Here is a 14,926-nt window from a genome sequence, read left to right as displayed (position 1 = left end):
GGAGTAAACACAGAGGTGCATAAATCTTTCCAAATTAGTGGTTTTGTTTTCTTTGGGTAAATTCCCAGAAGTGCAATTACTGGGTCATAATAGTTCTATTTTTAATTTTTTGAGGAACCTCCATACTGTTTTCCATAGTGGCTGCACCAACTTACATTCCCACCAACAGTGCATGACAGTTCCCTTTTCTCCATATTCTCACCAACATTATTTCTTATCTTTTTGATACTAGGCATTCTGACTGATGTGAAGTGATATTTTATTGTGGTTTTGATTTGCATGTCCCTCATGATCAGTGATGTTGAACACCTTACCATGTGTCTGCTGGCAATCTGTATGTCTTTGGAAAAATATCTATTCAGGTCCTCTGCCCATTTTTTAATTGGATTATTTGTAGGGTGTTTTTGGTGTTGAGTTGTATGAGTTCTTTATATATTTTGTACATTAGCCCCTTGTTGGATATACCATTTGCAAATATATTCTCCCTTTCGGTAGGTTGCCTTTCTGTTTTGTTGATGGTTTTCTTTGCTGTGAACAAGCTTTCTAGTTTGATGTAGTCCTTCCTGTTGTCTTTTATAACCTCACCTCCCTCCCTTTCTCTATCCTATCCCTAACCCCTGGCAGCCACTAATACGCTGTCTGTTTCTATAATTTGTCATTTCAAGAATGTTATATAAATGGAATCGCACAGTGGGTAACCTTCTGAAGGTTGTCTTTTTCACTCATCACAATCCCATTTCCCTTGAGGTTCTTCCAAGTGGTTGCATGTATCCGTAGTTTGTTCTTCCTATTGCTGTGCCTGTGGTTTTAATTATTAAGCAATACTGCATCCCAACATGGCACCAAGGCCCAATTACAAAGCCTTTGGGGCATGATCCTCAGGATCTTTTACTCTAAGAGAGAAAATGTGCTTTGTTTGTGTTTCTGAGTGGGAAACAGAACAAAACAAACACGTAGTATGATGCTAGATACATACAAGCATACCTTGGTTTGTTCCTCTCCTAAAACAGTAGCCAATTGGGTTGTAATCTTCTTTAGCTCTGGGTGATGGTTCTTATGTCTTCCTGCCTCTTTCCTTCCCAGGAGCACATCTACAAGCTAATGAAGAGTGACAGCTATGCCCGCTTCCTCCGGTCAAATGCTTACCAGGACTTGCTGCTGGCCAAGAAGAAGGTATCCTTGGGAGGGGCAGGCTTGCCTTTCTTAGCACTATTGACCCTTGCCTGCTGCTTGCTGCTGGTGTGAAAAGGGAATATCATTCCTTGGGTTTTATTTATTTTCTCTTTTTTCTTTCCCTTCTCTATCTGTTTCCACTCTAATGGAAAACAGGGTTGTCACCACCCCAGCCCACCCACAAGGTCCAGGGTGTGGCATCCTACTCCATGTCCCCATTACCTCTGCAGGGGGGAGTGTGACCTGATACTAAGGCCACAGTGGCTCAGCACAAGAGATGGCAGTGACACCAGGGAATCCCTTAGGAAACCAGAGCGAGCCCCTCACTGCAAGGTCCAGCTCCCGCACCACTGATGCTCCCTCCCTGACCAGCTCAGAGATGAGTATGAGATTGGGGCAGCCCTCTTACTGGATAGGAACCCTTACAGGTTCCATGGGGGCAGTCTGGCACCTGAGATCGTCCTGGGATTGTTCCATCCTTGACATCCCCTACTGCCCCTCCCCCAGCCCACAGTGTTTCCCTTTTCTTTTAACCAAGAAGTAACCGCATCCTAGTCCCCTCCTCCTCCTCCACTTAGAATTATATCATGGTTCCTGCAGCCCTTGGCGTCTGGATCTGAGAGCCCAGAGACCCTCAGCATGCAGGCGCTGAGGGGTGACTGAGACCAGGATGAACTCGGCTGGATTTCTGAGCGGAGGGAAGGAAGAGCTGAGAGGGGGCTTCTGGGAAGGGGGAGGCAGCTGAGATGGCTTGTGATTCTAGCATGCCTGCATGCCCTCTGCACTTTTCAGCTCTGAGCTGAGGCCCCTGTATGCTTAAGGGTGGCTCTCCTAGCACCGGATCCCACAGCTCCCATGCCACACCACCTAGGAATATGTGCACCCCTTTCTTTTTCCCCCATAGGCCTCCCAACCCCAGTCCCTAAGCATGTTTGTCCATCAACACGCTCTGTCAGGCTTCTCTTCCAGCCACACAGCCCTTCTCTCTGTGTGCTGTCAACCTCATGTGCCCGGATTCTGTCTGCATATCTGGTTGGTACCGTGTAACTCCAGAGTCTAGAAGAGCCTTTATATCCCACTCTCCTGCCCTTGGGTAGCCCTAAGACCACCCCTGATGGTCTGAGAAAGAGAAAAGACTCCTGGACCACCCACATTGTCAGAACTCTAGCTTTCTTCTTGCCTGAACACCTGCCCTCAGGTGTCAATGCTACGATGGAAAATGTGAAGCCTGGCCTCTTGCCAGCTCCCCTGCAGGCAGATGTAGATGGCAGGGCTCTGATGGAGAGGGCCGATACCCCTGCAAAGTCTCGGAGGCCCATTTTTTCAAGAAAAGTTATAGAGACTTTTGGTGTCTGCAGCCCAGATCTCATGGGAGAAGGTCAAAGAAGTGTTCCTTTTTCACTGTGGCTCAGGCCGCTGAGCTGATTACAATTTGGGGAAAATTCTAAGGCTCTGGTAATCTAAGTAATCCGTCTCTGTCTACACACCCAGATGCCCTGCAGGTTTGAGCACCAAGGGAAGGCATCCCCCAGCTCAGGGAATGGGGCTGAGATATTGGTGCCTGCAAGGCCACCCGTAAGAGCAATACTTCTCAGAGGTCACTTGTGAGGGGGGAACCAATGGCCTTCCTGTGAAATGTGACAAATGAAATTCAGGAGAATTAGCCTTCCAGCCCCCAAAGTAAGCTCCTGCAGATGCCAGCACCCTTTCAATATCCAGCAGTTGTTTCCAAAAACAGTGACCAAAACTACTTTTTCTTCTATTTCTCCCTGAGAGTCTCCAGGTGTGGATTTGTAACTCGGCACTTTCAGGTAGGCCTGGAGAATATTCTGATTTCAGGGTTGGGCTTACCATGGGATATACATGTGCAGCTCATAAAGGTATGTGAGAGTTACAAGCTCCAGCTAAGAGAGGAGATAGGAATCCACCTCACTTCTCTGCTGAGAAAGGCCCCTAATGGAATGGGGAGGCACAGCTTTCTGATCCTTCATCCCTAATTCATCTTCCTATCCTAATAATTTCAAAGCTAATGTTAGTCGCTGACGAACCAGGTCCTCGAAGGGTAGGCAAGCTAGGTATTGAGGGCTCCTCCGGGACCATTAAGTACCAGTGATAGTGATTTTCCAGGGCAGTTTAGAGGGCCCATGCAAGGCAGAAGAACCCGAGTGAGTCGGGCTGATGGCTACCCTCTGTGAACAGCAGCTCAGTAGCCAAAGGACAGGATGCCAGCCGCAGGGCCTACAACCAGCCTGACTCGAGCCAGCTGTGTGCTGCCCAAGCTGCCACTGGATGGAAGCTGAGCCCTTCCATCCCCAGAGTGGAGACTGGGTATGGTGCCCAGGGCTGAGCATGGAGCCTTCAGTTCCTTGTGTGAGGAGAAAGACCGGCCTGGCTCTGCGGTGGCATATTGACTGTATTGTATTTTCCTTCTGCAATGTCCTGTCTTCTGGCAGCCAGCTGAGGTGATGGGCATGACTGCCAGGGAAGCCCCCTGACCTTGTCCACACAGACAGTGGCCACCCTTTGCCCACCCCCTCCGCTTTCAGCACATCCTGCAGGCTCACGGACATCTGGCTGCTTCCTCAGCTCCCTAGTGTCCTTTATCTGCTGGGTGTGTGTGTGCACGTGTGTGTCCATGTGAGGGTGTGTGCTCTCCGAATTTCCCAGTCTCTGGCGCAGGACCCTGGAACAGGACTGCAGGATAAACTAGCAGGTATTTGGGGTATAATTTTCTCCTGAAGGCCCTTGGGAAAGCAGGAGGCCTGGGGAGAGGGTCAGGTGCGCACCACGTCCTCTCCTCTGGGAATAGTGAGTGGCAAGGCCTCGGGGACGGTCAAGGGCTTTCTGCCTCTTGCCCCTGCCGGGGACCCTCAGCTAAGGCTTCCCCGGAGTAGTCCAGAGCCTCTGTAGCCTGCTGTGAGTAGACATTGGAAAGGGTCACCTGCCTCGGTACTCAGGGAGCATTTTCTGTTCCAGGCACTCCTTCTGAGGTCCAAGAACCTTTGTCATTGCAAAGGACTTGGGTAGGCTCTCCACGAGCACAGAATGAGGATCATTAGGGAGCCATTAGGAAGTCACTCAAGTTAGCGAACTTCTGGCTGTGTCTGGGACTCCTGGAGGAGTCGATGACTCACCTGGCCCATGACCACTTCCTGACATCTCATCATCATGTCCCCAACACACACACACACACACACACACACACACACACACACACACACATATGCACAAGCGCACACACAGCCCTCAGAGCGAGTCTGTTCTATCCCCACCCAGGGCCACAGATGACTGCCTGTGGCCCCCGAGACATAAGGGCCAGGGGCTCCAGCACAGAAGCACTGCTGTGGGCTCTGGGCAAAGCCACCATGGCCCCTACGCTGAGCCCTGAGGCATGAGCAGTGGCCCCTCACCAGCTCCCACCCCTCTACTCAGCCCCGGCAGGCAGTGCGTGTCTTGGGCATCTATCCCCACCTCTCCCACTGACTCTCACACAGCACTGGCTGCTTCTCTTTGCCCGTTTTTTCCCCACTGTTTGCTTTCGTTCTTGTTCATTAGCTGCCGCTGCTGCTGTTTGAAAACCACATGTAAGCTGAAGATTTTTTTTTTTCTGTATTTTTCTCCCTACCTTTTTTTTTTCCCCCCTGAAGCCAGAAAGTGAGCAAGGTCGTAGAACTTCCTTAGAAAAGTTCACTCGCAGTGTGGTAAGTTCAGCTGGTTTTCTTCCCTCAATGTTTCTTTTGGTTTTTCGTTTTGTTTTGTTTTCTTCAGTTGTTTTTATTGTCTTTACCTTTGGGGTGGGAGGGAGTCCAGTGCTTTCCCCCTCAACACACCCTTTTTCTTTTGCGAGTGTCTGCGGCTTCTCTTCTAGGGATGGTTTTGCAAAAGACCAAGCAGCCCTCTGCAGAAGGTGCACACACAACCGCCCAGCCTTGGGCCTCATGTTTGACCTTCTGTTCAGGGCTGCGGGGAGGAAGGAACCTGGTGGCCTGGGGGCTGCGTGGTTGGTGCATCTTCTGCGGCAGCCCAGGGAGGAGGCCACCGAACTGTACCATAAAACAAATTGGCTCAGAACCATAGCTCCTCAAAAAACCAATCCAAATTTCCCTCCATGAACTCTGACAATCACGCAGGCATGGATCGCGAGCTGGTTCTGCTGTGTAGACGGCTTTTGCGTGTGCAGAAGGCGGCTGTGCTGCGTGGGCTCCAGTGACACGGGCTGGCTGGCGTGTGTTGGTGGCCTCTGCATGAGTTCCAATGTCCCTGACAGCCCCCATCAGCCCCATTTGCATAGCATGACCGGGAGAGGAGGCAGTAGCCAAGGGGTGGAGGGAGAAACAAGTCCCTGCACTGTCCCAGTATCCTCAGGCCTTGATTCTGATACAAGGAGTGAAGGCAGGCCACAGGTAGGGAAATGGCCTTATGCCAACACACATGCAACTGAGAGGGTAGTAGACACCACACAGTGGCGTCTAGGGGGGACCACAGTAACAGGGGAGAATGCTGAATGAGCAGGTCTCCCCCGTGGCATCTCCCCTTTCCAGGCCGCCTCTCCAAGATCTGAGCCTAGGGCTGGGTGCACAGGACATACTCAATCCCTCACATTCACTTTCTTGTCAAAAGCAAGTGCTGAGTTCATGGGGCCCAGCCTGCACTGTTAACATCAAACCAGAGGGAACCAAGACGGCCACGGGCAGCAGGGATCCCACTCAAGGAACTGGCCACGGGTCCCTTCCCAGCGGAAACCCACTGATGTGGACTTGCCTTCCCCTCCCTCTGTGCAAGAGGAAAGTCCTTGTCAGCCTGACTACTGTGTGATTAGTATCTTTATTTCATCCTTTTACCATAAATTCTAAGGATTCTGGGTTGACAGCAACCTAGTCATTTACTTGTCATAGCTGGGATGCATTTTAACAGAATTTAAACATTATTTTGAATTTGCTAGATGTAAACATCACAGTATCTCTGGTAGGCGGCAATTAAAATATGGGTGCTCTTCCCTTCCCTTCTTTGGTCTTCTCTCTTTCTGTGGTCTTTTCCCATGAGACCTCAGAGCATGCGGACTGCCAGGCCCACTCAGCCCCTGTCTGTCTGCACGGCTGGTTTGCGTGGCCATGTGGCTTCACCCACCAAGAAGGTGCCACAGGCTGTCACAGGCAAGGGAGTTCTTGCACCCCCAGCGGCCCTAGAGAGAGTGGTGAGAACCCATCCTGGGTGCTGTGGCGAGAGGATGTTTAGGGATTTTATTGATAAGCCCAGAGTGGGAGGCATGTTGGACTGTCAGGTTCAAACTTCAGGGAAGCTGAACTCCACAGCCCCATGGAGGCCTTCAGGATGACGGTGTGGGCTGAGGGTGTGAGGCAGGAGCCCTCGTATCAGACAAAATTCTGAATATCTCCTGACTGCTTTACATGAGAGGTGGGTATGGGAGAAGGCAAGAATGATCTTAGTGAAGATCCGTGAAGAGCATCTATCGATGTGTCTTCAGCCCAGAAGTGGTGTTCGTTCAGTGGTTCTCCACCATCTATTAACAAACCCTTTGGAACAAGAAAGCACCAAACACCTTCCAAGCGTCTCAAGTGTGCATGTGGGAGAACTCAGAGATGTTTTGAGGGCCAGCTGAAAGTGAAAATCCTCCCAAGCTCCTGAGACTTTCAGGATTTATATGATAAAAGGCCCAAACTTAAAAAAAAAAATTCCCTGCTGTTTTTTATGAAGACTAATGGGTGGTGCATTCTGATTTTTTGGTTCCAGTGGTGGAGATGGAGATGGATTTGCATTGATCTATCCGTGCTCCTGTACTCTTGGGGTAATACCACATTCCCCAGGATGTGGCTGAGTCTGAGGAAATAGCCTGGGGCCATAGAATAGTGGCAACTCTCAGAGCAGTTGAGGCAGAAAGCCAAGAACTTGGGCTCAACAGCCCAGTGTTCTAATCAAACAAAATCAACCAACCCACCTACATGCCTTGCAAGTTAATAGCCATTTTCTGGATATGATATATGTAAAGGACCTGATTACTCTAAAAGAAGGTCTACATGAATATTTCACTTGCTACATACTACAAACTAGAAAACTTAATGAAAGGTTAGCTCGATAGCATTCTCAGGGTGCTGGAGAATATGTATACAAGGCCTCTCCCGGTCATGGAACTACATGGCAATGGATAAATGGAAAAATGGAGTGAAGCCGGGCAGTTCATGGACCAAAGACATGAGGCCAGCTTCCATTTAGGATTGAACTGGTGGCAGAAATGTCTGTCCAGGTGGCTGGTTAACTCGGTCAGCTAGCTTCTTATGAAGACAGAATCTGAATCCAGAATTTCCCTCATGCCAGTGTCCTTTCTTTTCTTGATAAAGTACGACTATTTGCCAAGTTTCATGGTGTGTCATGACAAGGAGGGATTATCTGTTGAAGGCTACAGGTGCACCCTTGTACATAAGGTCCTAGGACACAGTTTAATGTGGCTCCTGGAAGCTGCTAGAGCCTTGCTGGATAAGGTGCAGAAGGGACTTTGCAATCCCCAATAGAGGATTTGTGTAGCTTCTCCTTCCAATGGAAGTTTTATTCTGAATCACCCAGAACTTAATACACAAACCAAATGTCTGGGGATATACTGTGCCAAGCATGGTGTGGTTTGGCAGAATGGAGGCACAGAGCCTGCATAAAGCCCTGCTGATTTGACAGGGAAGGCCCAGATTCAGAAGCAAATATAACAAATTCCAGGGCATGGTGCAACCAGCCCATATTGCACCTTTATTTAAAACAGACAGCAGGACTTTCTCTGAAGGGCCCAGCCCCACAGGTGCCCAGCTGACCAAGCAAAGCACAGGTCAACCCCTATTTGACCCTCAACTGCATACATGGTGGCCCTGGTCCCAGGAGTCCCAGCCTGAGAGCTTAACACATAAGAGCTTCTCAAGCTGAGGGGCCAGACATGGCCTCAGGTCAGATGAATAGACCAACCCCTCCCTAGCCCTGTCCAGGAAGGAGCGTCCTTGCACAGTGGCTGTAAAATAGGAAAGCCACAGTAGCAAACACCTGGCTTATCACCAGGGGTTCCCTTTGCCTCGTCTTCCATCTCCTCTTCAGATTCTTTGGTGGGAAGCCCCAGGCATTACTGTCTACAGGGAGGAGGGGGCTCCTCCTCTCAGTGCTGACCAGCCTGCCGTCCTCCTGGTGCTGCAGTTGGCAGGTGACAGTGAAGACATGAGGGGGACCCGAGCTGAAGGCCCCACTGTGCCGCTGCTCTCTCAGGAATGCTCACTGCTTCAGGCCTACCACAGGCGGCAGGACCTCGCGGGCTGACTGGCCGAGAGGGAGCATGGGAGGGGGCCGGGGGGGGGCCAGGGGGGCAACGGGCCTTTTGCTGAGGCTCACCAGCAGCAGTTTGGGTGTTTTATTGGCTGGTGGCTGAAGTCATCTCATGAGAACTCCAACCTGGAGAGAACGTCCTCGACTCTTCATGCACATTTCTATGGAAAGGCCATGGGGGCAACACACTTGAGGGGGGAGGAATGGCAGCCCCGAGGATGCTGGCTTCAGCCTTCCTGGACACCTGTGACTGGGAGCTCAGTGGACATATTCACTGCCCTCTTAAGAACTTCATCATTTGTAGCCCTGAACCCCAAAAATGGGAAATGGGGCTTTTGGTGCCTAAGCAAGCACTAGAGGCCGCAGAGGAGAGTGGAGATGCAGACCAGGCATCCATCCACTTCCTAAGAGGACCTGGCAGTTGAGCTTTGTCAAGCTGCTCCTTGGAATTGAAAATGCAAGCGCCGGAGCTGAGGGAGCCTTAGCACGCGCCAAGTGGCATCCGCATGACAGTCTGCCCAGCCTGCTGGGGAATGCCGCGGGAAAGCCAGGTGACCAGGACGCTCTGGGAGCTAGCTGTCACCCACTCTCCCTGCCTTCTCCCTTCCCCTCGCTTTCCTTCCTCTCTGGCCAAAAGTCAAGAAAGAGCCAGTGAGAGCTAGAAAGCCTGCAGCTCACTTCACCTCCTCTCCAGGCAGCTCTGCAGCACAGAGCCCCCAGCCCCAGGCACAGGTGCTGCACCCGAGGTGGAAAGCTGCAGCTCCCGGAGAGTGAGGCAGAGGGCAGCCACCAGGGTGCTCAGACCATGCAGCACAAGCAACTCCTGTCCCCAGGAGGTGGCTTCCTCCTCCCCTCGGCGTGTCAGGGGCAACAGCCATGCACTCTCGTGGAATGTTCTCAGTACCTAGACTCAACAGAGGCCCCAGAGGGCCTGACCTCAGTCAAAAAAGTCCTTTCAGGCTTCTAGAGAGGGACTATTGGCTAAAAATCCACACCAGGTCAGCTTTGATTGCAACAGTCCTTGAGCCCCTTTGGGACCACTGGATCCCAGACTGTAGTGCCAGACTCTCCCATCTCAGAGCCCTAACATCCAGCAGGAGTGAAACCCTGGTCTGTCTAGAGATGGAGGTGGACTTCCTTGGTAGTATTTGGGGAGGAAAGATGAAAGCCTGCCTCTCTTCTCCTAGGACTCTGTGAAACTCTCAGCAGCTCCTGGGCAGAGTGGCTCCGGCTTCCAGCCTCAGCTTACTGGCTGTGGGAGCTTGGGCAGATCACCAGCCCTGTCTGCACCCTGGTTTTCTCCTAAGTACAATAGCTTCAACTAAATAATCTGTATGGATTTTTCCAGCTGGGAGTGGGTCCATGCTTTTCTCTATCCAAAGGTTTCTGAATTGTGCTAATCATCTCTCAGAGTGACTGAGAAGCTCCCTTCCTGATTGGGAAATGGCTGCCAACCTTTGAGGCCAGGAACTAAACCAGGGGTAGCATTGAAAGGGGTGTATATTTGAAAACCCTGGGCAAGGATATAAGAATAAAGCACCTGCAGAACCAGGAGTGTGGCAGGCATGCTCTGTTGCTCAGGCTTCACTCAGACAATGTGACCTCTGGAGGGCAGGAAGGGATGGGTCACAAGGAACAGGGTCAGTCCTGCCCAGCTCTGCAGTCCCCACCCTTCTGGGAGAGAAGCCCGGCTGGCCATGCATTAGGAGGTGGGGGTGGGTCAGCTGGGCAGAAGATGGGGCTCCCGTGTGGGTGCCAGTACCTCACCTCATGCATTGTGGGACATGGGAAGGAATGGATCATGAGCATTTGGGGACCTCAGCACTGCTGCACTGCTCACCTGCTACCACACTGTCTGCTTCCCTGGGGAATTTTGGGCTGGCTTGCCCTGGTCCTCTTAGAGATGGGCAAACGGAGGCTGTGTGAGTTGGTTCTCCTGGTGACCATCATGGTAGGCTGCCTTCTCTGGTCCCTCTCCATCTTGGCTCCAAGGGAAGTTTGAAAAAGCATATTTAATATTACAATTTTGTATCTTCCTGGAAAATGAAAATGGAAAAGTCTGTTTCTATAAACAAACTATAAAGTGTAGGACAACTGAATCAGCTTGGCTGGTAGGATACAGAGCAGACACAGTTGTAAAGTGATTCTCTATGGCAGGGGATGGGGGGTCGTCTGGAATGGGATGGAAAGTGAGATCTTTACTTATCAAAAAGGGTCAGAGGTTGTCATTTTTGAGAAAACTTGGCCCTCAACCCTGCCACTTCTCTTGGAAGAAGGAAGCCCCAGCTGCTGCAGCTGATGGTTCAACCTGTCAGCCCACAGCAGCCAAAAACCCTCTCCCCACGGAGCTCCCACTCAGAGAACAAGCCCAGCAGTGACTCAGCCTCCCCACACATGGGGTGAGCAAGGCTCTGCAAAGCCGCTCCGGCCCTCCCTCTCCCCCAAACAGGCCCTCTGTTGCCTTCCCCAGACCCTAGTGTGCCGAGCAGTCAAGTGAAAATCAAGCTCCTCTGAGGCAGAAAGGCACAGCTGTGTGTTTACAGCCACTGATTCAGATCCAAATCGCATACCCTGCCAGTCTCCCGCAAGGCAGGCTGGGGGCAAACTGCGTATGTATGTGCCAGGCAGGAATCTATTTCGGGAGGTGACCTGCAGCCCTTTGCCATAACAGAACCTTCCTCCCACCCCCTACTCAGAAAAGATGTCCTTCTAGAGGGAGCTCTCACTTTAGAAGTGGTTGATGGGGTTGTGGGCTTCTCAGTTGTACAGACTCCTGGTGCCTGGCCCCAGGCAGCCACACAGCAACAGTCATGGGCTCCCATTTGTCCTTTGAGACCAGAGGGTGAGAGTGACCGCAGGGCCCTCAGCAGGATGAACAGCGGGAAGTGCAGACCTCTCAGGGGACAGGGAACCCACTTCTGCAAAGGACAGAATCTGCCTCAGTTTTGCCAGGGGGATGAAGGGGCAGGAGAGAGAAACCTCCTCTCTTTTAGTCAGGCTTTGGAATAGCAGGAGCATAGGACGGGAACAAAGCTGCATGTCAAGGTCAGGCAGAAGAGACCCAGCTCTGCCTGCGTCCACACTGGAGAGTTAGCAGTCAAAGCACTCAAGGGCTAAGGCCTCCAGGGCCTCAGAGTAAGACTGTCATGGAGTTCCCCCAAAATGAGCTACTGGTGAAAACAACTAGGAAGGCTTCCCTTTTATCAAGTAACAAGTGAATATCTTTGCTCGGAGCTGAGTTTGGGAAACTCAGCATTCCGGAAGGGGGACAGGATCTAAATCCTTACATAGGAACAGTTTGTAAAATGTTGCTATAAGGCAGAATGCTAAATGGGACACTGCCACGGAGCTGAGAAGAGCTCAGAACAATGGGGATTTCAGTCTGGTGATGTTACCTGAAGGCCAGTGAAAGGCCTTTCGGTGGCTCCCTAGCAGATGGGAAGGTGGGGCAAGGGTGGGAGTGCACAGCCACCCCGGCAGTGACAGGGCCCAACCGCTGGTGGTTCCTCCTCTCTCCCGAATCACAGTCAGATCACTGGGACCTGAGCAGTGGCGCCAGGGCCCCGAACAGGCACGGCCTTCCCTGGTGTGATGTTTAGCAGGAACTTTCCATACCCTCAGCCTAGCTCTTTGTGGAAGACCATCATAACTACACCCCCTGCTCCAAAGAATATTTATTTCTGGACTGTTATTAGTGCAATAAAGTTGAAAATAATATCCATTTGTGTCCTCTCTCCCCCTCTCTACCTCTGCTTTCTCTGTGTTTGTCCAAAATTAGGTAAGAAATTCACAGGGTCTGAATGGCCGATAAGAGGACAAATGCACAGAGCTATGCCAACTGGAAAGGCAGTTTCTGGTCGTGGGCCACGGGTCTGGCCACGGCTCTGTCCTGCCAACATCCTTTTTGATGACTTGGATGCTGATCGCATTCAAAAATCCAAATGTGGAAGGTATTGTTCTTTTGGTAGGTAATGGAATTACATTTGAAACATAGCTCCTTCAGGTGAGATGATGGGTCAACAACAGGTAGATAAGTTAAAATTTTTTTAACAATTCACCTCACCACTACAGGAGGGCATTTGTAGCCTTCACTGTAATTCAAGTAATCAAAATTTCTGGGATTTTAGTTGACTGTAAACTTAATATAAGCAACAGCAGGATGCAGTCCACTACATTCTGTGTTGCTCGAGACCATCTTGACTCTTGGTTCTGAGCCCTCACAATCTAGAGAAAATTCAGAGGAGAATAACTGGGGTCTGTGGAAGCCGTATCAATTGAGACTGAAGTAGATAAAGATTTTGTGTAGCCCCTAAGGAGACTAGGTAACTCTCATGAGATGTATTCATATATGTCCTCCAAAGTGAGTGGACATTTCTGCAGAGCTCCGGGCAAAGCTAGAACAAATCAGTAGGAGATATGGGAAGAGTCACTCTACTGAAGATTACTCCAAGAGTAGCAACTTCCCAGCAATGGAATATGTTGCTTCAAGTGCCAATGAGCTCCCTGGAAATGTTCAGGAGCTGAATGGCCAAGGATATTGTAGAGCAGTTTTCTGCGTTGAATTCCATCATCTCTTCTAACTGGGATCCTCTAATGCTTTAAATATTTGTTAAATGGATCCTACTGCATTTTATTCTGTGGTTGAGAAGTAAACAGTGGAAAAGGAGAATGGATTATATGGAGGGAGTTCGCTGAGATTGGAGGAGAAGGACCAAGAGCCAGATTAGCCCATGCCTTGAGGGAGGAAAAGCCAGGTGATGACACAAAGCAGAACTGACAAGGGCTGGAATTACTGTCCACCACAGGCCAGCCTTGCTTTCGTTTCGTTGAGGGTTTTTTAAGCCACTTGCCACTGCAGCTGAGCTCTGGGCAACAGGGCCCCTCCCTGAATGCCTGAAAGGAGGTCCGCGAGCAGAGGACACAGGTGCCCGCTGACACAGGGAGGCTGAACACAGCCAGGGTGGGCATGTGTGGGGGCCACCCTGGCTCTGCACTGGAGAAAGCTTGGTCTTCATCATTCCCACCCAAAAAGGATGTTTTGTTGAGAGCAGACAAGATGATAATAATAATGCCAGTTGCCTTTTACCCAAACCCAGTTGCAGATTCCAGATAGGCAAGCTGGCCCCAAAATTGTCTCCACCTGGCCAGGCACAGAACATGCCCCCAGTGCCCACAGACTGAGGAGAACCACCCCTCCTGGGCACCTCTTCCAGGACCTGCCTGGAGGACTCACCTTCAGCCCAAATCGGGGGAACAGAAGGGCTCTCTTGTCACGTTCTTTCCAGCTGTCCTGGGGACCAACCCAATTGTAAATGACACTCCCCCTCTCTCTTGGACTTCGCGTAGGATTGTATAATTATGATGATTACAGCTTCCTCTCCTCATCTTTTGCTTTCAAATTCCTTGAGGCATCTCATTAAACATGGCGATACCGGTAAAGTCAGCAAAGTTTTAACAAGACGGTTTTTAAAGCTAAAGAAAACCCAGTCAGAGTTGATTGTTACTATATTGCCTTAGACAGTCCTTAAAACTCTGTCATACATGATTGGTGCCTGGATATAAGAGGTAAGGGAGAGAGAGTGGCCTGGGGAGACAGAGGCACCCATACTTTTTCACAGAGTTGGAGAACTGTTTGACACCATGCCCGTGGCCTTTCTCGTCTGCACCAAGAGTTCAATTCTTATCTGAACCCCCACGCCTAATGGGAAAAGACAGACCGTCAAGCAGAAAAGAGGGCCTGGCCTTTACATCATAGCAGATAAAACTGAGAAATGGAGACAGAGCAGCCACCGCAAAGCTCTATTCAACCCTGTAATCTGCAGCAAAAGGAGAAGGGAAATTCTGATGGATTCTCAATCATGGGTGATACTGGCAGGTTCCAGGGCATCCATAATTCTAAATATGAAGGAGTCGACTGTTAGCATTTGTGAGTGATCATGATCCAGCAGTCGTATGCTTGATGGCGGTTTCCTTGGTAATGACACAGCTTCAGAGCCCATCACTTGCTAGTCCTCGAGCGTGGTTTTCCTGAATCATTCCTAGATCTGTAGCATGTTGTGGGAAGGCTCGCCCGGAAGGCATGTGGGTGGGGTGATGGCCACGGGAGCCCCCAGCCTGTCTCCTTCCTTCCCATGCTCGCCAGGGCTACGCCAATGGCTGCACAGCCAGGTGCATCTTGCCCCACCAGGCACGTGCTTTGCGAGGCTCCTTGTGGCTGACCACCCTGCTCAGGGCAGACTGCCCGTCACCCTGTAGTAGCCAGGTGCTCCCATCCGCGGTGTGACTAAGAAGCACCAGCCACCCAGGGTTAAGTGCTGTTGAAAACCTGGCAGCAGTATTTCTCCCAACTGCGTTCCTCTCCCCCACTGACGATGACCTGCCCGCTTTGCCCCCGAGAATAACATCCCTTCAGTGGCCACCAGAATGTAGAGAAGTGGACTAA

At 50.8% G+C, this 14,926-nt stretch overlaps 1 protein-coding gene across 5 annotated transcripts in view; it reads left to right on the top strand.

Moving 5' to 3' along the window:
* The window catches only part of RGS6 (regulator of G protein signaling 6), a 537,833-nt gene that overhangs the window by 509,909 nt on the left and 12,998 nt on the right, over window positions 1-14,926 (top strand). For 4 of the 5 annotated variants that reach the window (XR_005030466.2, XM_036913306.2, XM_036913305.2 and 1 more), the window contains exons 16-17: window positions 1,084-1,173; window positions 4,821-4,874. Coding sequence is in view for 4 of the 5 variants with exons in the window: in XM_036913306.2 (XP_036769201.2) it covers window positions 1,084-1,173; window positions 4,821-4,874 (144 nt within the window). In the remaining variant the exon portion in view is untranslated. The remainder of the gene's footprint in view (window positions 1-1,083; window positions 1,174-4,820; window positions 4,875-14,926) is intronic. The other variant, XM_036913310.2, reaches the window with a different exon arrangement.

The sequence above is a fragment of the Manis pentadactyla genome, chromosome 11 (genome assembly GCF_030020395.1).
Source record: "Manis pentadactyla isolate mManPen7 chromosome 11, mManPen7.hap1, whole genome shotgun sequence".
Taxonomy (NCBI): domain Eukaryota; kingdom Metazoa; phylum Chordata; class Mammalia; order Pholidota; family Manidae; genus Manis; species Manis pentadactyla.
The sequence above is the reverse complement of the archived record's forward strand: the minus strand, read 5'-3'. Positions and strand labels throughout refer to the sequence as shown.